The sequence below is a fragment of the Amborella trichopoda genome, chromosome 11, assembly GCF_054954075.1.
Source record: "Amborella trichopoda isolate Santa Cruz 75 chromosome 11, AtrichopodaSantaCruz75HAP2 v2.0, whole genome shotgun sequence".
NCBI lineage: Eukaryota > Viridiplantae > Streptophyta > Magnoliopsida > Amborellales > Amborellaceae > Amborella > Amborella trichopoda.
This window is the reverse complement of record NC_142346.1, coordinates 2,203,449-2,228,630: the sequence shown is the minus strand read 5'-3', so window position 1 is coordinate 2,228,630 and position 25,182 is coordinate 2,203,449. Positions and strand designations below refer to the sequence as shown.

Below are 25,182 nucleotides of genomic sequence, written 5' to 3'. Positions count from 1 at the left end.
TTATAAGATGTGTTACTAGGTTGAGTAGTTCACGTCTTCCATAACTCGGGGTCCTAAAAATACGACCATCTAATGTTTTACTTGAGGGGAAAACTGAGGGAGTACATGTACATTTGGCTCGAAGCTGGACCATGCAATTTCTTCATATTTTTCTAAGCATCCCTTTCTAATTATTTGTGTATCTCACCTTGAAAAAGATTTGATGAGTGTGGGACTACCTCAACATGGGAAATATCCCAACAGAAATCTGTTCAAGACAGCTGCACAGGTATCCACCCATTGCATTTAGGATTGACTGCAAGAATTTCACCCACTTCATTTTATGGTAAATATTTAAGATTTGACTACAAGAATCCTGGTCTGGCCCATTATGGGACAATCTCATTGGGTCTGGGCCTGGTACAATCTCAATGTATACAATGAGATAAGCTATAACAATAAAAAAAGCTAAACCAATCTTAGTCCCAAAACCATAAAATACATTCCTTCCTTTTTTACAATTAAAACCAATAGTTATTTAGATACTCGTTGCAATGCAGCTTCTTGACTATGATACAATGCCCATCCAATTCCATTACCTTGGTGAATAACCATGATACACATGCTACATTGCGCAAGGCTACATCTTGTCTTACCTACCGGCATCTCACTTCGTGTGCGTGTGTGTATGAGAGAGTGAGCAGTGGCGATCATAAGTTCACAGATGTTAAATTTAAAAACCAGTCTGCCGATGGTCGAGATGCATCCTCCCCATTTTACACCTCTATCTCTCTCTCTGGCCAATTACACCACCCACCTTATCACCAACTTTTTCTTCCTTGATCACACGATATAACTCTTGCTCGACTTCTTTCGGTTTCGCTTCCTCTTGGGGTTGGCATCAAGCATGCAATAGAAAGCATTCACAAGCTCAGCATCCTCCTCACAGGTGAGGATCTTGATGGTCTCAGGATTACGAAGGAGGAGCTTAGAAACTAGGAAACCAGCTATGGACCATGTTTGATATAGGCGGGCTTGCTTTCCAATGAAGCGGGCTTTCTTTGTGTCATAGTACTCAGGCCACCGTTCCCTAGAAATTCGAGCCTCTGCAATCTTGATGGCCTTTGCAGCTAGGTGTGGCCTGTTCATCTTTATGCAGGCCACAGTGAGCTGCAACAGGTTTGATCAGTAAGGTGAGCTGAGACAGGCTCAAAAAATTGGAAACTCAAAAAGAAAATGGCCATGGTCAATTGTTAAATTTCAGTGTATGTGAGAGAGAGAGAGAGGGAGAGGGAGAGAGAGGGTACAAATGTGATCCCACTTCAATTTTAAAATGTTTCCCTTGTCTCTCTCTCTCTGTGACATGGCTTGACAAACTAATATGAAAAATGATTTGGTGGGAGATTGCCAACATCTGGGTACGTGCCCACAGGTGACAAAACGCATATGTATCTGTTTGTGCACACTTCTATGAACAATCAAAGAAGACCAAAAAGGTGTTTGAAAACTTAGTGACTCGGTCTCAATAACCCTGAGACTTGTCTGAATCACACCAGGCCATGGACCCTTCTTTGTTATTTTCAAGAAGACTACGAACCTTGGTGAGACTCAGCAGAGTCGGATCACTGACACAGGCTAGGAACCTGTTAAAGTTCCAACCACAGTCCAAGTTTTAAATCACTCCCCCTGTCCCCTCCCCAACAAAAAAAAAGAAAAGAAAAATATAGGCAAAAATGGAAATGGAATATCCATAACATACCTGCCATAGTAGAGTTGGCCAAGAACCACCGTTATGGTATGACCAAGGCCTGCACACACAATCAACATTAGGCGCCAATATAAGACAACGACTAAAACACTCACAAAGCACGAGAAAATAACTTGTTAATAAAAGAAAGAACGAAGGAAAACTAAAAAATAACGAAAAGTACTATAGTAAGTCCAATGGACTATAGACAACCGTAGTCCATTGGAGGACATGACTGTAACTAAATGATGGATGATGAACAGAGTGGGAACTCTACTGGGGCTCACTCTCTCTCCACTGTCCATTTCTTTAGATGGAGACAACCTCAATAGACTACAGTTATTTGAGGTCCATTTTACTATAGTACACGTCTACAAAGATAAAATAGATGAGTCAATCATGGGTTAGAGATAACATACGTGTTCTTCTTTTCTTTTCTGTTTTTCAATAGGTTCTCTTAAACTAAAAGTGTGTACAAAAGGAAAGTAAGGCATACGTGTTCTTTGGATCACTGCCCGTGATAATCCTCCATTCCTGGCCTTCAAGAGCAGGATAACAAATCTTGAATGGCATATCAGCAACAAAGTCTCCCCACTTAGACTCAACAAGGTCTAGTATGGCTTCAGATTGCTCTCGAGTTGCTAAGTTACACACTATAGACCACAGGTTTCCGAGAGAAAAGAATCGAAAGTCCATATGGGCTGGTTGCAAATTCCCTATAAAATAACCTCCTGTATCCGGCATCCACTCAACCAGCCATGGAGGGATCTGATCAGGATATATATTAAACTTGTTCACAGCATCATATGAGTATTCCTCGGTCTTGTACCTGTAGATTTCATTCAATTTCTTCATATCGACCCAATAATATTCTCTAATGTGGAAGGAGAGAGCAATGAGCCGATTGTTTAGAGCTCTCATGAGGTCTGCAGATGAGTCTTCAGGTGTGAGCATCTCTCGGGCACTGCGAAGGGCCGAATAGAACAGTGCCTGCAAGTGATGGAGTTCTCAATATTGGTGTTTGGGGATACAAATATCTAAAAGTGGGTTTACACAAAGACCTTCAGGGTCATTGTTTCAGTATCTTCAATGGTTTTGCTTCTTTTCCTTCTGGGAATTTTAAAAATATATATTGCCTAACAATTCTGCTTCCCTTTCAAACAAATTGAGAAAATGAATCCAGCAGTCTGAGTTTTGACCATCCCATTTGTTTTTAAAAAGGGTAACCTAAAAAAATGAACTAGTTCAACCTTGTTCCCATGTTGAATAGCTATAAACAATTCAGGGGTGGGGGTTATTAATTTTGAACAACAGTGACTTACTTGGAAGAACAAATTTTGCACCGTACAAATTTTTTTTTTTTAAGTTCCATTGCAATATGCATTTTGGATTTTCGAACTGGGGTGCTAGAGTTTTACTTTGCACAGCAGAAAAGAATGAGTACATGTTCTTGTGCATTTAATTGATGCATAAGCATAAGTAGGGAAGTTAATTATGGTTCTCGAGCAAATAGGGCAGAATATCAGAACTCAGATACTATCTACAAGGTAATGATTACATGACAAATAATAAGGTAACTGGCTATATTTTCCAATGATTTTCATTATATTTTTTATAAGTCAAATTGATAAATAGTGTGGTCGCCTGCCTGGATTTCCAAAGGATGACCATGGATCCCCATTCGCCTATCTATCATGCACGACCCATCTGTTACAAGAAGCGTTGGAAACATATCAAAACCATCGGCAAGACACAGTTTCAGAATCATCTGCATGCCAGTTTGGACATCAACCCTCTCCTGAACTGACAGATCTCCAGAGCATTTTCCATATGCTCTAAGCAATATAATCCACCATAACCCTGAATGAGAAACCACAAAAGTAAGCACAATAAACAAGATTATTAAAATGAACAGGTAAAACCAACGGAGATGTACTAGAATCCAACAGACTATGGAGAATTCATGTCCATTGTGTCATCACTGTCTAATGGAATGGAGACAGATTGAGAGAGAATGCTTCACCGATCAGGGTGATGTCCTTTTTTTTCCCTCCCTCTTTTGAAAATTCTTTATGATCATGTGCTTTTCTGTGGCCATTCTCTCTCCATCAACATCCATGATCCATAATTTCAGCAAATGGTCATGAAGTCAATGGACTATAAGTCCATTGCATCAATTCTATGTCCATGGGATCACATAACATTTTGCAAAAATAAAAGCTAATAACTATCATCAGATAAATATTAAAAAATGGAGAAGACAATGGCAATAAAATCACTCAATAAAAATAAATTTAAAAACAGTCTAATATACCAGAATCCACAGGTGCAACACGTCCAATAGCCGCCTCTCCAAAGTCGGGATCGAGAACATCCTCGGTCGCTGTGTCATCTCCTTCAAGTGGCACTGTACGTACTTTGAAGCTTGCAGGCATTAATCCTTGACCTGGGCTATGACAGTCCATTGTTTTTTCCCAGCTCTGTCAAATGAAGGGCAAAAAAACCCTCAGTGGCAGATACAAGGAAAATCAAGTTGGACACACCTACCCTACTCCCACTACGTAAATAATGAACATAAACAACTAGAATCGCATCATATAATCACAAGTTTTAATTAGTAAGGACACAACATGTTAATTTAAGTGCCAATCTTCAAATGACTGCATTTAGCAATCTTTGCCGTTAGGATCTCCCTCTAGTAGTATAGAGAAGAAAAGAACAATTTCCAACATATTAGCTTCTCTGTCCATACGGGATATTACCAGTCCCAATTCTTGAATCTATGTTTAGGCCTGGTGTTAAGAATTCGATCACTACTCTAATAACACTAATCAAGGGAAAGAAAAAATGCAGCATTAGAATGTGGACAAAAATTTACTAATCCGCTAATCAAGGTCAATGACAAGAATCATAAGGATGCAAAGTGTAAACCCATTCTTTTTCCGAACGAAAATAATTCCCCAAAAAAAAATCTGGGTTCTGATGGTATAAATCTCAATCTTTCAATGACATAAGAAAGGCCTCTGGAGGGGTCCAATATTCAGGCATATCAGTACAACGTAAGATCAAGGGTGTTACAATAGCAGTTAATAAAACTCATCCACATAGAGTTTTCACCATTAAGTCTAAAAATACAATGACCAAAATCAATTGAAATAGTATTCAACAATACTAAGACAAAGTAATCCATGGAACCAATAAGAAGCCACATGAAATAAAAGATAATGATATATGAGTTAATAAAAATGGAATTCCCAACAAAATAGATGAACTTTAACATGAAGCTAAGAAAACCCGAAATGAAATTGAATTACGAATAAAGGATAACAAAATAACATAGAACAAATAAAATTCTGATTTCTTAGCAGTCTATTCCATATCATATGTGCAAAACCCAGAGTACCTCAGAAGGGAAAAATAAGAAAGAAAGGAATACATTATACCTGCAACTGAAGTGTGTGGAGAATGAAGTTTCGAACTATCTCGTACTCCCCTTTCAAGAGAAAAGCTATACCAGAAGGAATGAAATCCCTTATAAAAATCTGATCATAATTCAAAATACTGGGGTCAGTTGGGTCATTTGCAGCAATGGTTCCAATTGGACTACCACAATAATTCACCATAGCTGCCTGTAAAAGATCCCATGCTTCTCTCTCTACCGCACTTTCTCTCTCATCAATTGACTCATTGCCAAAATAATCACTTTTCAATGTTGTCTCTCTCTTCTCAGAATTAGGGCTTTGAGACCCAAACGCTAAACCACTGTTTCCATTCAACTCAGGAGAGAAATCGTTTTTGGCAGTTTCAGGAGACCAAGCACCATTACCATCTTTGCCAAGAATATCACCAAGGCGATCAGATTTCTGGCCGTGACAAGGAAGAATCAATGGTCGATTTTGTCCACATTTCTTGCTGAGAAACCCTAATTGTCGATGAATTGCATGGATTCTTATGAAGTTTTGCAGTTGCATGGTATATTGCCATGACTGTAAATTCTGGAGAGATGAAGAATCAGTAGAATTCCTCTTGTTTCTGCACCTTCTCCCATGGGGTCTTAGGAAATGAGATGAATTATAACTCCCTGAATGTAAATTTGGGTAAAATTGAGCTCGACATAGAGTGTGCACAACATTCATTGTCAGGCAAACAAAGAATTCCAAAACAAACTTAGACTGTCAGAGGACAAGAAATAAACTACAGGAATTAGAGATAAAATAGAGAAATACACACTGAAATCTAATGAAAAGGGCTAGAATCAATCTCAAGAAAAAGCGAGAGCAAAAGTTTTAGAGAGAGAAAGAGAATAGTTAAGAGACAAAGTGAGAGAGAGAGAGAGAGAGTGATTTTATCTGATTGTATCAGAAGTTCTTCAGAGTAATTTTGGAACGGAAAAATCTCAGAGACTGATACCAAAACCTAAAAATGCCTGAAATCAGATAGAAGAAGAGGGTCAAAAATCTAGAGAGAGAAAGAGAGAACGATCAAATGAACTCTCTCAGAATCCAAAACATAGAGAGATTCACATATTAAAAAGAATCGTAGATGATTCCAGATAAATCTCTATGAATAGGAAACGAAAATGGGGAAAAAAATCAACAAAAATAATCAGAAGAAACCCCAAAAGTTAAAGAGTGACAAAAAAAGGAATAACGATGAAAACACGAGAAGTTAGAGAGAGAAAATTAGGAATTCAGCTCGAATAGCACGAGATTCATAAAGAAAACCTAAAAGCTAGAGAGAAAGAGAGAATAGAGAGAGAACTACCAGCTCCCAGCACTGGTTTTTATTAGAAGAGATAATTGAATGAAATAAAATTTAAATCTTCTTTATTTGGCCAAGCAAAAAAATCAACCTTAATCAATCTCAGATTAATAGCAGCAAGTACACTTAAAATTTTAGTGAAATGCCGAAAATACCCCTAAAGCATAGGGAAGGAGAAGTCCATCGTACACTACTAGTGTATGGTGTGTGTGGTGTATGGTACACCACTTCATGTGATTCATTCAAGTGCCATGTTCTTTATGATCAGTGAATTCCATGGAATTATCTTCCAAGAAAAAACTTTAAGTTACCCATTTAAAGAAAAATATTGAAATAGAATTATTATGAAATATTATTATACGTTTTCTATTAACAGATACAAGATTTTTTCTTTTTGTAATAAAGCGATTTGGAGGAAATTTGTTGGGACAAGTTTAAATCAATGTTAGCAGAAATGGATAGGTCATTGAACAGTCAAAACTGGTTAAACCATTAGTTCAAACGATTGGACTAGAAAATAATGAAAAATATAAATAATAATGTAAAATATAAATTGTATTTCAAAAGAGTTATCCAACTTTGTTTAGTTTATGTAACTGGTTAAAATCAGGGACTAATTTTCTACATGGCCAAGCTTGCATGCATAAAAAAGCGGGCATCTTAATAAATCTATTTTTGAGATGGATTTTTAGACTTAATTTTAAAGGACATGTAATCTCTAACATGGATATCATGAATATAAATAAATAAAAAAAATTTAAAACCTAAAATTAATAATTCTAGTAAGAAAACATTTTGACCATTAGTTTCCATTGTTTTTAGATGGAACACTTAGCATCCATCTTTAAAATGGAAGCATTACACTTTCTGGACTGCATACGTAGACATGCGGTCCAGCCCATATTAAACAATTTTCCTTAAAATTAGTAGGTTTCACAAGATTAAACCGATCAAATATTGGTTCTGACTGATTCTTGGCCAAATCCAAGTTTTACTTTAAACCAAACCAGCAAAGACATCAACCAATCATCAAACAAGGCAATCCGGTTTTTTTATTACCATGGTTATGATTAGGCTTGAGGCATCTCAATCTGACCCTTGAGCAGCATTTTGGTTTTCAAAAACAATTTTTGTTCTAATTTTGACAGAAAAATTTGTTTCTTAGTACTAGCTTAATGACAATAATGAATTTTTTTAAAGGAAAATTGTTGAAAACCCCCTAAAATATACTTTTTAGACACTCTACCCCCACCCTAAACTTTCATCACTTCTTTTTTCTTAAAAACCATCTTTTCTAACTAATACCCACAACCTAAAAAAATTAGAAATAAAGATAAAACTAACCCCTCTTTTTAACTTCTACATTTAAAAAGGGCATTTATGTAGGTAGTTCGGCATTTTGTGATCGTCGATCTAGCGTTTGCTTAGGCAATCTGTCGTTTTGTGGGCACGGTCTGGCATTTTGTATACTGTAAGATGCAGTTGTCCGGCAGTGTATGTGCGCAGTCCGGCGATATGTTTACTGTAAATGTGGGCAGTTCGATGATTTGAAGTAATGCTCCGACAATTTACTTACTGGAATGGGGTCAGTCTGGCGTTTACAATATGCAATCTGGCATGTGTTTCTGGAATAATGTTAAGCCCGGCATTTCACAGCTTCGCTTTGGCGTGATGATCCATTTATTCGACACTGGGAGGATGCAGTCTGGCAATATCTTACTCACTGAAAATATCTCAAAAGCAATAAATTTTGGCTGCACATTTTATATATGATAACTAAGAGTGATCATGACCTTTCTACGTGAAAAATAAATGATCTCATTGTCAAGAGCAATTATTTCACATTTCTTAAAGGCTTTACCCTCATAATCCACGATGATTTCTATTTTCATGATTTTTTTTATCAAAATTTAGGTTTAAATCTATTTTTTTAATCTTTTTTTTAGGTAATTTAGTGGAAAAGACATACTCCTACTATTTTTCTACCCGTATATTCAAGTAAATAAGAGTTCGATTTTTTTAAAAATATTAATAAAATCATGTCAATAAGAATGAAAACCACAAATTAAGATGTGGTACAATCACCCCGACCCTGTCCCTTATCCAAATCCGATTTATTAAAGTGCACCAATCCCATAAATGTTCAACGAAGGGCTTTATCGTAATTTTTTATAATATTTGGCCTCCTAACTAGCCACATGGCATAGCATGGCTGGGCAACACATCTTATAACTAGTTCTCGCCATCAAGATACATGTGCACTTTCGTATCCAAGAAGTTTTGACGGCTAGATCACGGCGATTTTCCCCATATTAGATCTAGGCTGTCCAATCAAAGGGGAGGTATCAAAAGTTGCTGCTTGCACGTGGATGTCAGCATGTGACGCCCTGAGACAAAAGACCTTTTCCAAAAAAGATGATATGACAAAATGGTCACAATCTCATCCCGCACTCCTCACCATTGGATATGAGATTGAATGGTTTAGGGGGTGTCATTTCTCTGCATAGAGTTAAAAAAAAAAAATTTCAAAATTTTTAGTATTTAAGGAGGCTACTTATAAGTGATTACAATTAATCTTTACTATTAGATGTAAATTTGATGGTTGCAGTTATTCCATTGATCAAGCTTAAATTTCAAAATAAAATTTATCGAACTTTATAACACGTCCAAGCTATCAGATTTCGCATCAGATGGTTGTAGTAATTGTGACCTCTTTATATATAAATAGTCTCATTGTATACAATCCTTTTAGTATAATAGTACACCTCTAACTACCCTTCCCATTTTGCAATGAGCACGTAAACTACCCTCATTTGGGAACATAGTTTATTTCCACTTTGATTAAAAGTTTTACTTGGGAGGATTTTTTCATTCTAAAATTTTGGGAACTACCATCTAAAAAATTAGATACTCTCTATTCAATCTCAAGATATTATTTTTTTAAGTGTGTAGATGATACAATTAAGAAATTTTTTTTTATTGAGGTTATATTATTGAATGAAGAGGTTACATCCCCAAAATTGGGGTCCTAAAATTAATTATAGGTGGGATTTTACTTGAGGAGTAAATGACATCCTACTTCCACAGCAATTGTTTGGCTAATAGTCTTCGTAAATAGTCTTACTACATACTTTCCACATTAAAAAAAGTATATAAAAGTTACAAATAAAAATATATATATATATATACTATTTACTTTTGATACAAAGTGACCACAAATAATCCTGACCATTAGATGTAAAATTGGGTGGTTGCATTTATTCTATTAACCAAGCTCAAAGTTAAAAAAATAATAATAATCAAACTTTGTGACTTAACCAAACTATAAGATTTCACATCGGATGACCATAAGTATTTGTAACCTTATTATATCAAAGGTAAACGGTGTCATTGTATACAATCCCCAGAAAAGCAATATGGTAACAAGGTCATCACCATACTGTAAACAAGGTGGAAAAATGATGTACGATATCAAAGTAACAACTTTTTTATAAAAGAATAGCAACTAAAATAACAGTCGTCATTTCACAAAGGAACACATGCCATCATAGTTATCAAGATTGGACTGAATCAATGGTCCAACAGTCAAACCAACAATTAGTACTTTCAACGTTATGATCTAAGTGAAAAAGTCAAGTTTGGTCTATAATTGGTCAAAACCAATTTTTAACCCATCCGCTCAACCAATTTCGATATAGTCAACAGTCCAAATAAAATGTACAACTTGTTTTCTTCTTACGATTATAAATATTTAAACTGTTATTTATATCTTTTTAATATTTTTAAAATTTTGTCAAACCAATTGATAGTTATACTAGTTTTGGCTGGATCAAACCTCGTCAAGATGACCAATTTTTTATAATAAAAGATATCTAAAGGGACATGAGATCAAATCCATCAAACACGGTCCAATATAAGTAAAGAAGAAGTTTATATAAGGTTACAACCTGTAGAATTACATATGCACCTCAAAACTCCATCATCATATAAGTAAAAACATTCATTATTTTGCATAAAAACGAATATTACGTGATCTCCGGTTGTGAGTTCTCAATTATAGTCACAAAATAATCCCTAAGCAATATAAAATAACATTTTCAATTTTTCAATCTATCAATCTCGACGATTGATTTGAGGGTTTTCCATCATAAAAACAACTTTCTCTAGTGGGTTTTTTTTACGTGCACCTTACTCCAGTATAAAGTTTGCACCTTATGTGAATTTTTTCTCATAAATAATGGCCGTTACTATCTCGTGAAAAAACAATAACAACCACGACTTTCCAAGAAGTCCTTATTTGATGAATAACCAATATAAAACCTTCATTTCTCAGTTATTATTTTCCATTTGTTCCGTTATTTTTTCCATTCGTCCCCTTCAACCTATTTATGATTAAACACCGATTTTTCCCTCAAACGTTTTACCACAAACGAAACAGCCCCAAGCACTTTTGTTGGACCCACTCTCCAACCATTACCTTTCAAACCCAATAATGCCACGGTGATTGCCCCTTTTGCACGCACTGTTCCCAGTCATACGGCACTAGTATAAATCCCTATGAAAAAAACAATCAAAATAATAAAGGGTGTGATTTTTATAAGCTTGCAATCTTAAACAATCCAATTAAGATACACCTCCAAATTTTATCATAACATGTAATTTCGATGTAAAAAATTCTTAAAATTATCTCAAAATCTATTTTCATATCTAATTATAAAATTTTAAATTTCAAAAGTGATTAAAATCAAGTAGATTTATAAACTTATGAAAATATTGAAAATTAACAGTCTCGATAATAAGTTGCAAGATTCACTATTTTTTAGACTTTCATACATCTCGATGTCGAGATTATCAAAGTTTTTCAACATTAAAACAACTTTTTTCTGATTGATTTTTGAAGTACTTTTATAATTCTACATTTTAAAGTTACAACCTTATATAAACTTTTCCATAAATAAAATTGAATGGTCTACAAGGCACCATTTATTTTTTGTACATGAATGTCACAATCATTCCTACTCATTTGATGTGAAATTGGATGACTTGAAAGTAGCACGAAAGCCAATAATTATTTTTTTTAGAAACTTTGTGACTATTGATACTCTTATTACAACCATCCATTTTAAAATTTAAAAGACATGAATGATCGTGACATTCATGTACAAAAGATAAATAGTCTCTTTGTAATCAATCTCATGAAAAACGTTGAAAAGCTGAAACACGATGAACATGCCCACCACATAATTGTGGAAATCATTTTTTTTTTTGTTAAAGAAAAAAGAAAACCTAATCATTGTGGCAATTATTAAAAAAGAAAACCTAATAGCCACCAACCCCAGACATAGGATCCATGAATAAATGGTCCAGATCCCATGTCAACTGAACCAGATACTCCATACTCAGAATAACCCATCCAAAAAATTGGGACCCTACATTCCAAACTCAATAATGCAAGTGAAGTACATGAAGAATTTCAAGGCAAACAAGATTAATAAGCAAAACTAAAGATTCAACCAAAATACAGGAGAAATAAGAAAGAAAGTTAAGACTGGCATACATTTTCTTGAGGTTTAAAGCATGAGTGATACATTAATGTCACAGATACGTCATTCTTGAAATATCGCGTGTCGACATATTTCGACACTTGGACAGATGTTCACACTTGCACACCTTGTCATCACTTTCCAAATCACTTCCAAACAAGAGAATAAAAATGTAGGGAACACAAGGCTGGAGTTTGAACCCAAGAGTTTGCTACTACGCCAACCATATCAAACTGTAATAAATATGAAGTATTTATCATTTGCACATTAGCTTTTCTAGCCAAAGAACTAGACCTAGACCACATCGAATTTGGACAAACATGTCTGTTTTTCTAGGTAACATAGTAACTAGGGGAAAAATACATTTACTGGACAGGAAGCCAACCCGAGAAGAACAAGATTTGCAACAAAAAGCCTCGCCTATAATTCGTTCTTCCTTGTTTGTTCTCTGGAGCAATCTCTCGTAGCTTCGCTTTCTCATGTGTAAATATATGTGTGTGTGTGAGAGAGAGAGAGGTCTTACAAGGCATCCTCCATGGTGTGATCATTATCATTATCACCATCATAATACTCGTCCTCCCGTTGAATTTGCTTGTCTTCAGTATGCTCTGTAAATAAAACCATTCTTTTTAGTATTTGAAGATTAATCAGGTTATGACGGAAGAGGAATTACATTAACTGCAATCTCAATGTATGATTATTTCACTATTATGCTTATGCTCTAAAAAAAATTTGATGTAGCGAATTCACATTGCAATTACTCCAGAGAAAGGATGGAACTAATAGCAACTGGTGCTTGAAGTAAAAAGAAAAGAGAAAAACAAAAATCCAGCACAAAATCACTGGTATTCGGGTGAAAGACTTCCAACTTCTTTCATCCTCCTTAACAACAAAGAAAAATATGGCATGTTTAAGGGGAGTCAAAGAAAGCCATAAGTGGTCATCAATAAGGTCATGTCCATTTCTTATGCGCATCAAAAACATCAGCCTGATGCGCTTGCACTAAAGTAAAGTTTACCAAAGGCCCTAATGTTGGGATATATGGTACACCAGGCGGCATCTATATTGTATGGATATGGGTACATGTGTCCATTATTTTCGGCTGGATGAGGCATTATGCAGTCTCATAATGCATTATTTGGCCTGGAGCGCATTGCTCCCCGCATATGCAGGATATGGTGATGCGCCGGCTCATCACCTACTAGTGCATCACATGAGGTGCGATGCACATGCATATGTGGCCCACTGCTAGTGGGTAGAAAATCCCTGTAAGCAACGACATTTTAGGTAATTTTATCCCCTAAAAAAGGGAGAAAGGATCATATGAAAACCCAAAAAACTTAAGAGCATATTTACATGGTTCTATGGGGATTAAAAATAATAAACTAGTAACCGATTTTTTTTTCTTGAAGCTTTTGAAGAAACTACGGGAATCTTTTATACCACTTGAGATTATTTTGGGATTTGTTTGAAGTTATTTGGGAGATGATTCACCATGCATATGATGGATCACTGTATGACTTGCCTGATTGAACATTAAGAGTCATTGGGTGTATTGATTACATTTTTATTTTATACATCATAAACTTTTGGCCTTTGCAGTTTAAACTTTGAAGTTTGGATGTTTGTAGTATGTACCTGTGATTGTAAACAATGAAGTACTTTCGATCACTGGATGTTATGTCCATGACTACTTGATTTTCGATTTTAATTTTATTTATCTAATTTAGTGAATGAGATAGAATGGATGACATTATTTTACATGCTGAAGTATTAGACATTTAGACCACTAGATAATAGTGAACAAACTCCGTTACTATTTATCAGGCTATCCAGGAGCTCAGACAACTAATATATTAAGTGCTAATGCCTACTTTCACATAAATCAAACATTTATGTTTTTTATGCATTCTTATACACTATGATTTTTTATTTTTTAAAATTTATTGACATCAGAGGTGATCCTCCCGCATCGGGACTGCATTGTAGCAGCACAGCGAATCGGACCCCCACAGGTATCGACATTAGATCCCGCATTTGAAAACAGTGTATGTGTGTGTGTCAGTATTTCACATCATCACATGATACAGGATGTTAGAAATCTCATGCCATGAAGAGGAGGATTCAATAACATGGCTATATTATGAGTAGCAAGAGATGTTTCACTCATGTTCCATGACTTCCATGTATCGATCAGTAGCAAGAAATAATCAATTATAACTTAATTGGCTGAATCCACATATATTAGCTATGTTCTGTAGGCATTTCAAGTTCAAATATGCCTACTCAAAACTAAAAAGATCAGGTCCCCATAATGAAGTAATCAATGGCAGATGGTTAATAAATAAGAATATGCCTCAACATGTGTGTTGTTACATGTGTGACACAGGTAGAGCACCCAACCAAAAGATTCCATATAAAATAGCAAGGTATCCACTGTCGATTTCCAATGACAGATGGTGGAGATAAACTGCAGAAAGGTGATGTCCATCATGTGGGAAGTACCATTGATCTCCACCATCCATCATCAGGAATGTCAAGGTGGCGTACCATGCATTGCACACCAGTGGTTTATAGCATAAAAAATGGAAAAAAGAAAGACAGATGGCTGGACTACATTCAAAGGGGAATGTACTTACGGTCAACGCGTTCATCTGGATTCTGCTCATCTTCATCAGAATCTGGGATGTAAAAGTCACGAGGCACCTGCAAAAAATTTTAAATTTTACAACAAATAGACATGGAACTCCAAAGAGTTGCTAAGCCCTGAAATCCTCTTTGAGTGTATTAGACAGAGTTCCTATGACAAGCCCGGTAAGCATTGTGGCCCTCGCTACTAGGATTTCAAGTCTCGAGTGCCACAACTTGATGAGAACTTCTTATCAAAAGGACACTATAGTCTAAGAGACATGGAAAACCACAGTTAGTTGGGTCACCACGGTTCAACGAAATGGAAAGTCGTGTGGAAAGAATGGTAGCCATATGTGGGTTCATATCTCATTCTGGTGGGTTCCAGTGTCCCACTCCACAACCATCCATCATTTGAATGGACCGAGATGAACCCAAAGGACTACAGTCTCCTGTAGCCATTGTGGATTATGGTATAGTTCCCAAAACTCCAATGCATGTCAAAACCCCAAACTCCAGTACAATAACCTAGATCTCTATATGGGCTAGATTCATACTTCTTGCATCTGTACTCCAGGGGCATGCTGGATGCACCGTAAGCTTTCCATGACTTGCACCTTGATTGAACTTAGATAGGATTTGCTATTTAAGTTTTCCTGCTACTTTAAATCAAACATTGAAAAGTGCGAAGGCATTAGAACAGAAGAGAATACCATTGCTCATTGCCAATACAACTATGAAATTTAGCCCACAAGCGAAAAAAAAAAAAAAAAAACAAAACAAAACAGCATACCACATTTCCATTTTGAATCTTCAAGGAATAATCTGGGCCGAAATATTTTATATAGTCATTATCCGGAATTTCTGCAAAAGGAAAGGCACTTGGCCAACGGATGTCCAGACTGTTAAGGACTAAATGCCATTCCAATAAGAGTAAACCATACTAACTACAAGGCATTAAAAAGAAAAAATTGATCAATAAAAAGACAATGACAAAGCCTATTTTTTACCACATCCTTGTAGAGTACCATGTCCGTGCAGATCTATGCCCAAAATCCTAAACAACAGAGTGCTTAGATAGTTTCAATTTGCTCCCTCCGACAACTAACATCAGTATCATGTTCCATTCCTTCTCCATCTTTTTAATTTGCAGGACAAAATTTCCATTAGCCCTAAAACCTAAAACACTCAAGGCATGTTCGGCTTCACTGAGTACATGTATTATGATTAGCATTAATTGTGACTGAAGGCAAAACAATTCTTTCTTTTTTTTTGTGAGAATGAACGGATAAAACAAGCGGGGTTCAAAAATGGTCATAGGCACATGCCTCATGTCTAGTGGTCCATCCATACTGCGACTGAAGCACTCAAATGGGTAGACTTGCGCACTTTTGTGAGTAACACCACCAGTCAGCAGTACGGCTCTTCGTTAATAGAGAAATGCATGCTAATTTCAAGCTAATAACATTTGATTACAGCTTAAGACAGGAGACGGAGGTTAAACCACATCATTCTCAGTTTAGTTACAAAACTAAACATCATATAGAAATCCTTCGGGTGTACCTAAGATGGGAGTTTGCCACTAGCCTCAGATTAACAGGGCCAAATCCAAATTAATGGGTGCCATCGAACATTCCCAACCCCAAAACCTTGGCTGTTATCCTAGGCTCTCGGGTAGATCACTAACCAACCAAGTATTTAGGACTTGCACTATGCATTGGCAAGCCAAAAGAACAGTCGTGGGATCCCATTGCGGAAAATTAGACCATAAGTTAGCAGGGTGGAAGGGTAGGTTCCTCTTGAGGTCGGGCCATCTAACTCTCATCAAGGCCATACTCTCCAATGTTCCCATCTACCAAATGTCGCTTTTTCAGATCCATTTTTTCGGTTGCTGCCCATCTGGAGCAAAAGATGCAAAACTTCCCGTGGTCAGTGAGAGTGACAAGCACAAACTCCACCTCCTAGCATGGGATAAGGTCCAGTTACCTAAAAAACAGGGTGGACTAGGCATCAGGTGTTCCCTTGGCAATAAAGCCCTGCTCTTGGTAAATGGTGGTAACGATTTGGCACTCAACATAATCATCTATGGCAGCAAGTATTATGGCAGAAATAACCTCTTTCTGGGCTGCCAAGTGGACCCCCAAAAGGTAGATTATCAGGGGTGTGGCGTTCGCTACTGTCCTCTTCAGACCAATTCTGATCAAATATTCAGTTCAGAGTAAGATCGGCCACTAGAGTGAAATTTTGGACGGACCTGTCGATAGGAAACTCTAACCTGAGGGAAAGGTTCAACAATCTCTACCTGCTGGCCAGGGACAGGGATGCTTGGGTTGTGGATCTCTTTGAAATATTGGGAGAGGAAAGGGCGTGGAGCCCAAACTTCCTTTATTCCAGTCCCTCCTTTGCACCATACAAGATACATACCTACCCAGGGAAGGGGTCGACACTATCATTTGGATGCCCACACCATCTGGTAAGTACTCGGTTTCATCCTACTACACCAAGCTCCTTGTACCCCTACATCTCCTTCTGCTGCTTCCCATGCTTGGATTCCTGCTATCCCCCCTAAAACCCAAGTTTCTGCTGGTTGGAGGTTTCCGAGAGGGTCCTCACGATTGACCAATTGCACACCTATTCCTAATAAATGCACAATGTGCAAAGCTGCAGAGGAAACCAATGAGCACCTCTTTTTTTACTGTGAATGGGCTTCCCACATCTGGGCCTATCACCTCCACCTCTTCAAATTGCATTGGACCACGCCTTCCTCCATCCCACAATTGTTTCGAAGCTTCTGGTTTCCCACTGCCCTGGCCTGCTGCAGGATGGTTTATTTGGAGAGCAGCAACAGCAGCAACTGTGGACAATCTGGGTGGAAAGGTAGCAACAGCAGCCTAAGAATTTTCGAGGGTAAAGAAAACTCAGCCACAACCACAATGGATCGGATCAAGGCTATAGTATTCATTGGGGCCACAAACTGTAAAAAGTTTAGACACTACCAATAACTTTCTCCAAGACTAGCAGGCCAATTTGGAAACTGTGCCCACCAACATCCCTCGATCCTCAGTTTGGCTCCAGCCAAAACCTGGTTCTCTCAAGCTCAATTTCGGTTGTTGTTCCCTTGGCAACCCAGGTCCGGTGGGTTCTGGTGGCCTTTTCAGAGATCACAGAGGTGACATGCTCCTATCCTACCCTGGGCTCATTCACAAGATGGATTCCACTACTGCTGAGGCTATAGAAGGATCCGAATGGCTATGATGGACACGTTTTATTGTTTGGTAGTGGAAGGGAATTCCAAAAACATCATATCGTGGGAAAAGATGGATTCCTCATGACCTTGGCAACTCAAACACATTTTGACCAAATTTTCGACCTTTCCAGGCATATGTATATTTATTTCAATATGTGGCATGTAGCAAACCACATTGCTGATAACCTCACTAAAACTGGAGTAGTTCTGGTTCAGCAATAGATACTCCAACCAGCGGGACCTCTTTGGCAATTTTTTGAGCTCAAGTCCTACTTTATGTTTTTTGGACTGCCATCTCCTTTCTGTTTACTGTATTGTACAGGGTTTATCACCCTTTTTTTAAAAAAAAAAAATGATAACTACATTAAAAAAGGGGTTTATCACCCATTTTTGTAAAGGTTAAGTTAGAAAAGTTTTTTTTTTTGGAAGCTGTAACGAGCACCCATCCCTATGGGCTGTCTGATCCTTCTTGTAACTCTTTCACACTCAACACAATAGGTTAACAATTAAAATATATAAATAAATATTCCAGTAGTAACAAATTCAAATCATAATTTACAGAATTTCACTTGCCCAAAAATATCATCGACAATAAATTATAAATACTATACCATTTGGAAGCTCTGTATCCAGAAGAACCCCTGTTTCAACAGTCCAACAACGAGCCACATTCTCTTTTGTGTAGCCTCCACCTCCAGTAACCTGCAATAAACATGAGTTTCTGGCTAAAATGCATGATGTTTGCCAAGTTCCAAAAAGATTGCATTTTTGTGAACATAACTCACCAACAGCGGCAAATTGAATTTCTTCACAAATCTTACACATTCAGAGTGCCCTAACATCAGCAAGACCTAGTTAGGAAGAAACGAAATTCAAGCTAACAATATGAGACTGTCTAACAAAAGCAATGTATTCACTATTGTGCAACTGAAAATTTCTAGAAAATAACTACCAAACCAATTATTTTTTGTGTCATTTGATAAACATTTGGTTTTTCAAACTGACAAAGAATAGATGATCCAAAAGAGTATGGTATACAACAGCCTGTGGAAGGGGCATCCACTATACCTTCCTGATGATGGACAGTGGAGACCAACTGTACCTGGTGTGTGTCTCTGAGGCCCCCAATATGGTCAATCTCCACCATCCTTTATCTGGAGTGGATGGTGGACAACCCCTCGGCATATTGTACGACATACTCAATTGAATTATGGCATACTTTCCATTTCAACTTGGAGAAAAACTGATGCATAAGTCACAATTACGGGGAGACTAGCACCATCAATGGAAAGGTTGAAGCAGCCTAGGCGATCCCCAGCAAGAGAATCAGCTCCACATTGGAGAACTATAGCACCAGGTTGATATGTTTCAAGAACCTTGGCTATAATCTACATCAATACATGTTATAAGAAGTTAGTCACGAAATAAAATAAATAAATCACCAATAATTCAAGGACTTATGATGATCCATATAATAGCATGAGAACCAAGCATGGCATTAGAGTAAAATCACAAAAATTGGTTTTCTGGAAGCTGAACAAACACTCACCGTTTTAAAAAGACGAGTAAAACTGGCATCATCTATTCCATCCTTGAGAGGGACATTTATGGCATAGTACTTTCCTTCTCTTTCTCCTATAGCCTTCAAAACACAGACAAGATTTTACCAACTTGCTAATAATAAAAAAAAGAAACAAAGCCTACTGGGACCAATTCCCATAATATAATTTATTTCACCATTTCCCATAAAATAGACTATTTTCCGACTTTTTATGATATCATAAAGAGGGGAAAACCAAATTGAAAATAGACAATGATTGTTTTAACAAGGCTTAACATTCATCTTTCCTCTTGAGACCCATTCCTTCTCTCAAACCTTTTAGAGGTTGTTTTCTCATAGTACTATAGTTGTTAGACAGTTGGATAGTAGGATAAAAGTCATGGAGAAACCAAGCAAAGAAAAAAGTACAGATCAAGGTTAGATTACACTTCATGCAGCACGCACGTGCATTGTAACAACATATGTAAAACCTCAAGTCTTTGAAATGAACTCAATAATTTTGAGGGCAAACTGCAATCACATGGATAAAGTGAAGTCCTATGAGGAGGAAGAAGAAACAAAACTGTTTCCCTGAGAGACCATCAGAAACGCGCCAAGAAATTTTTAAACTAAGGAAATGAATAGAGAACAACTTCATTACAATAAAGACCATATACAACAGTGACAGAACATACCACAAGCATAATATTCAACCTCTGAAACTTACAGGTTACCATATGATCCAACAAAAACATAATTACCTTAACATCCCCTGTTCCAGGAAAAAACATATCCCCATACTTGTGAAAACTCACAGTCATAACCCTGCCAAATTATCAAATAATCATTACTTTGAGTTCATTCCACAATTTAGTTTGTCTTTAAGCTTGTTGACCAGTATAAAAAAATTTCAATTTTCAGTGGAGATAAAAATAAAGAGTAGGAAAATGAAAAAACCCATACTGAACTCTTCAATAATACAAAAGGGAAAAAAAAATTGAAAACATATGAATACCAAATGCTTATAGATCATAACCAGACAAACCAAGAAAAGAGTGCCAAATAGTTACAATTTCCAAATCAAAACATAGACATGTTGAATATAAGTTGGTATAAAACTACAAGTTTCAGATAGCAACGAGAAAATACCAAGTAGCTAAGAGAAATGTCTACTAACATTTGAGAAAGCAAATGTCAAATCAGTGTAAACGGAAGAGTCAGGCAATCAAACACAAGAGGATTGTATGTGAGACATACAAAAAGCTCAACTACAATAAAAATACCAGGCACCAACGTGCAGCATTACCTATCTGTAAAATAAAAGGCTTCTTCAACCCCATCCCCATGATGGACATCGATGTCAATATACAACACTCGAGTATGATGTTTGAGAAGCTCCAAAATACCCAAAACCAGATCATTGATATAACAAAAACCTGACGCCTCACACTTTTTGGCATGATGTAGCCCACCCGCCCAATTTATAGCTATATCACATTGTTTACTATTCAACTTGCGTGCAGCATCTGCAAGAAGCAGAAACCGAGATTATCTACAAGAGATTATCTCTAGTTAACAAGATACTACTGCTAAATACAAATCACAACACCAGTCAAATATTACCTAAAGTGCCACCAGCATATATCTGACAGAACTCAAACAAGTTCTCAAACACAGGGCAGTCCTCACCAAGATTATCTACACACAAAAAACATTGTCAGTAAAAAGGCCTTTTAAATAGAAAAATTCAACAAATACAATAACAGATTAAAAATATTATGTCAGTAAAAAGGCCTTTAGGTAGCAAAAGTCAACATGTAGATAAAACATAAAAAACTTGTTTTCAGGTAGTTAAATGGCAAGAATAGAAATTATGACATAGTGTATCTAAAATAAAGTGATTATTGTATAAAAAAATGAGTACAGTAATAGAAAATGGATAGATTGAATTGTTCAGAACTTAAGTCACATGAAACTCAAAGTTCGACAGAACATACTAGAACTGATTATAGTAAGAATCATTACTGCTCACGCACCGCTCCTTTTCTAATATTACCAGAGAATCTTCATAAGCTAAGCATTGTAAATTACAGTTTAATTAATGTTAGGACAAAAGTTACCATTCAAATACCAAAAACAGGAGCAAGCTTCATGTGTTATGTAACATACATCTCACTAGCTCTTTTGCATACAGATGTTGGGTATCAGGTGTTATTCGGTGCAAGAACTCCACATAATCAGCCGAGTGAAACTGAGCAAGCTCCTGAGGATATGCCTTGTGTGGTCGCTGCATCCATGAGAAAAAACCCATTAGATAATACAAGAAAGATATCCATGCATATCAAAGTTCCAAACATTCCTCAAATACAACAAGATATAGATCCAAACTCCAGCTGTCCCTTAATTAAGAAGAAAAGAAAACAAGAAGCAAATTTTAGTTGTCACCAACATATATCTCCATCTTCTTTTGCAGCTCATAAGAGAGAACAAGTTGGTATGTCATGCAAAGTCGGTGTGGCTTCATAGGATGATTTGGACCAAAATAAACATTCCCAACATCTCCTACATGATCCAAACCAGCGATCAATCTTGGCAGGGTAAGTTATGCATTTTTGCATGAGTAGAAATAAAAAAATGAAAAAAAATATAATACCATCCTTGGACCATGATAAATGGTACTTCAAGGCTAAATCCACCATCCTTTCTCACTAATGGACCATTAGATATTTACTTAAGTGGGGCCTCACAGGGCCAGCACCTAGGTAAAATTCAAATTCATCTTCAATCATCTAACTCAATGAAAGCCGCCTTGAAGTACCATATATTATAGTCCATTGCTATTTAAAAAAAAATTCACAGTATCCCTATCTAGTAAAATGAATCATCCATGCTTGGAAGAAAGCTATGTTTCAGTAACAGTTATCGAAAATTCGGCTGCCCAGCCGCCTAGGCAGCCAATCGCCTAGAAAGCCTAGGCGGGGCACCTAGGTGGCTTGAGTCAAGGCACCCACCTAAGCGGGTAAGGCGCTGCCTAGGTGCTAAAAATGCCATTGGTTATGGTCAAAATAGTAACTCCCCCCTCCCCTAAAGGGGGAAAAGGGTTTTGGGGGACATTCTAACCCCCAAAACCAAATCTGTGTCATCTAAAGCGAGAAAAAATTCCCAAAGACCTCTCTTTTGTTATTTATCGAAAGATCGATAAATTTTTTATTTTTACGATTTCTTCCAAAATCAAAGGCAATGTTTTGTGTTAGTTTTCGGAGCTTCTAGTGGTCAATAGTGAGGACTTTTGGCAATCACATGGACGAGGATTGGGCCGACATTGTTTTCATTTGATTTTCTTAGAGAATTATGCCATTATGAGTATTTTTGCTATAACATATTATGTGTTGAAACATTTGATTTTCTTTTTTTAATTTTTTTTTTCCTTTTATGATATATTTACATGTTTTAGTTGAAAGATTGATTTTTTTTTTTCTGTGCTTAATTGATTGTTAACTTGTTTGGACGATGAAATTGGTCCTATATTGAATTATTTTATGAATAATTGGTTCTTATTTTGTACAATGTGTGATGCTTTTATATCCTATTAGTTTTGTTTCACTTTTTTGATATTTTTACATATTTGTAGATGGAACATTTAACGATTTGGTCTTATATTTTGTGAATAGTCATAGACTTTTGATGAAATTGATATTTTGTGAATATTTGATATCCAAAACCAAATCTTATGGATATTAATTAATAAATAATAATTATATTATAATTTTTTTCTTAATTAAAGGTCGCCTAGGCGGCCAGGCCCCCAAAATGCCTAGGCGGGCGCCTAGGCCTTTTTGAACACTGGTAACAAATCTCAAGAAATGCACATCAAATTACTTTGTGCAATAAAAAACTAAAGAATGACCACTACAGAGAACTGCTGGAACCATATTCTAATAATTGTACTTATGCAGGTGAGAGAAATTAAAAGGATGATATCAACCGACTAAAAAGGAAGAACCAATTATATACACAAGAAAAGAAGGAAATCCCAAATTTCATTGGAGTGGGGATAGTGGAAGAGAATGTCATGAGCCCTCTTAAAAGGACAAAGAAATACTTGTCAACATCCTGATGACTGAGAAGGTCAGTTGTAAAAAAACCAAAATAAAAAGAAGGAAAACAATTGCAAATAACGGGCTCTTTGGAATTAGAACTGGGTAGAAAGTTTGCAACCACAATGCTTTTAAGCTTCGACATAAACCATAAAAAACCCAGTTTCAATGAAACACCCCTAAACTGACTGCTTCTACAATAATGGATGTTCTCTAAGGAAATTGAAGATGTTAAAACTGATTAGATCTAGTGCCCTTTGAGGAACTCATAAACATATAAACATAATCGAACAATTAGAGAAATCTATATAAATGAAGGGGGAGGTAACATGCTAAATATTTCAGGACTGTTTAGGCACGCCAAAATCCATTGAGATCCAATACATTCATTCTTCAAAAATAAGCATTCCATTCATTGTAATCAGAAGCATTCCATTCATTTTCTGATTACATAACCAGAAAATTCAATTTTTATCCATGTAAACTTAACTATTTGTCCATTTATTCAATAAATAGGCCCAGACAAATTGAAAAAAGTAAACAAAGGATCAAGTCCAGTAGAAGATCTCCATTAAAACTTTCACCGTATTTCCTGAAGGATGAAAAGGAGATAACTATTTATAGAAGATGGGGACTAGCACTTGCAAGCCCACTTGAGTGGCATGCAGCGAAGACCTCATGTACATGGAGCAGATAGAAAGTATATAGTGAGATCAGTGTAATTCTAATCTTTTTACTTCCATTTCACCTATTAATACAACGGTTCGGGACCACCTCAAACCCTCGAGAGTTTAGGAAAAAATATATTTCGTAAACATCATTCCTGCTAATTTCACTTGTAAGAAGCTCTGAACTAGTTTTTCAAGGTACAGTTGCAATGGGAAATAATACAGATGCATTATTCTACGACCCTTGGCCAAAAAATTCAGGTTTGAAAAGATTGGAGTCTGAGTGAAAATCTTTCCAGTTAGTATCAAAACCCAACCATTAATGCCAAGAAACCCCAAATTCTGGATTAATCAGAAGAAGAAGATTGCAAATGATTTTATCCAAATCCTTACTATCACATTCGAAACTCTCGAAATTAGGGATTTTCGGAAACAACCCAACTCTAACCTTCAATTCTTCAATTCTAAGAAATAGGGTTTCACCAACATTTTGAGCTGTTTCATTGGAAAAAGATAGCAAAAATTAAAACTGAACTCCCTTGTTAGGGTTTCAGAAAAAAAAAAAAACCGTATCAAAATTAGGTTTTCAGCAAAAAAAGAAAGAACGCAAACCATCTTTTTCAGTTGTCAAATTAGGGTTTCAAAGATGGGCTTACCGTCATAGAAAAAAGCGACTTTGTCCTTCGACGGCATCTCTGATGAAGAACTAACAAAAACTTAGAGTTGGAGGCATTAGAGCACAGAAGCGAGCGCAGCTGTGGACAATATTTCGGTAATATTTCAGGATTTCGGAATATTTTCAGTGGATTTCGGCCTCCCGCGAACTTCAGGGGAAAATGCAGCGAGAGCTCGTCAAGGAGCACTTTGTGTGGTGCTCCCGCATGAGCATTTTATAAACTTACTCCCTCAATTTTTGCACTTCCTCTTGCAAACACCATGTCAAAAAGTGCGACTCGGACCGAGCTGGCCCAA

General features: G+C 36.6%; 2 protein-coding genes across 31 annotated transcripts; both read right to left on the bottom strand.

Moving 5' to 3' along the window:
* Nucleotides 1-291: 291 nt before the first annotated feature.
* Nucleotides 292-6,223, bottom strand: LOC18441370 (neutral/alkaline invertase 3, chloroplastic). Its single transcript, XM_006851488.4, has 6 exons — nt 5,170-6,223; nt 4,041-4,206; nt 3,375-3,586; nt 2,223-2,716; nt 1,739-1,787; nt 292-1,149 (listed from the first exon to the last, which is right to left on the bottom strand). Exons 1-6 carry the CDS (start codon nt 5,860-5,862, stop codon nt 823-825), a joined length of 1,941 nt encoding a protein of 646 aa, XP_006851551.1. The 5' UTR covers nt 5,863-6,223; the 3' UTR covers nt 292-822.
* Nucleotides 6,224-12,017: 5,794 nt separating this feature from the next.
* HDA9 (histone deacetylase 9) lies at nt 12,018-24,918 on the bottom strand. Of its 30 annotated transcripts, none has more exons than XR_016044486.1 (14): nt 24,867-24,918; nt 21,891-22,007; nt 21,615-21,732; nt 21,069-21,143; nt 20,752-20,971; nt 20,207-20,270; nt 19,455-19,547; nt 19,185-19,293; nt 18,691-18,756; nt 18,517-18,607; nt 15,452-15,539; nt 15,216-15,320; nt 14,670-14,736; nt 12,018-12,638 (listed from the first exon to the last, which is right to left on the bottom strand). XR_016044486.1 is itself a non-coding variant. In XM_088851973.1 (14 exons), exons 6-14 carry the CDS (start codon nt 20,264-20,266, stop codon nt 12,550-12,552), a joined length of 732 nt encoding a protein of 243 aa, XP_088708099.1. In that variant the 5' UTR covers nt 20,267-20,270; nt 20,752-20,971; nt 21,069-21,143; nt 21,566-21,732; nt 21,891-22,007; nt 24,867-24,918; the 3' UTR covers nt 12,018-12,549. The 30 variants fall into 30 exon arrangements, 11 of the variants coding, with proteins under 11 accessions (XP_088708099.1, XP_020527330.1, XP_088708094.1 ...); XR_016044487.1 differs by having other exon boundaries at nt 15,216-15,314; XR_016044483.1 differs by having other exon boundaries at nt 15,452-15,522.
* Nucleotides 24,919-25,182: the final 264 nt, after the last annotated feature.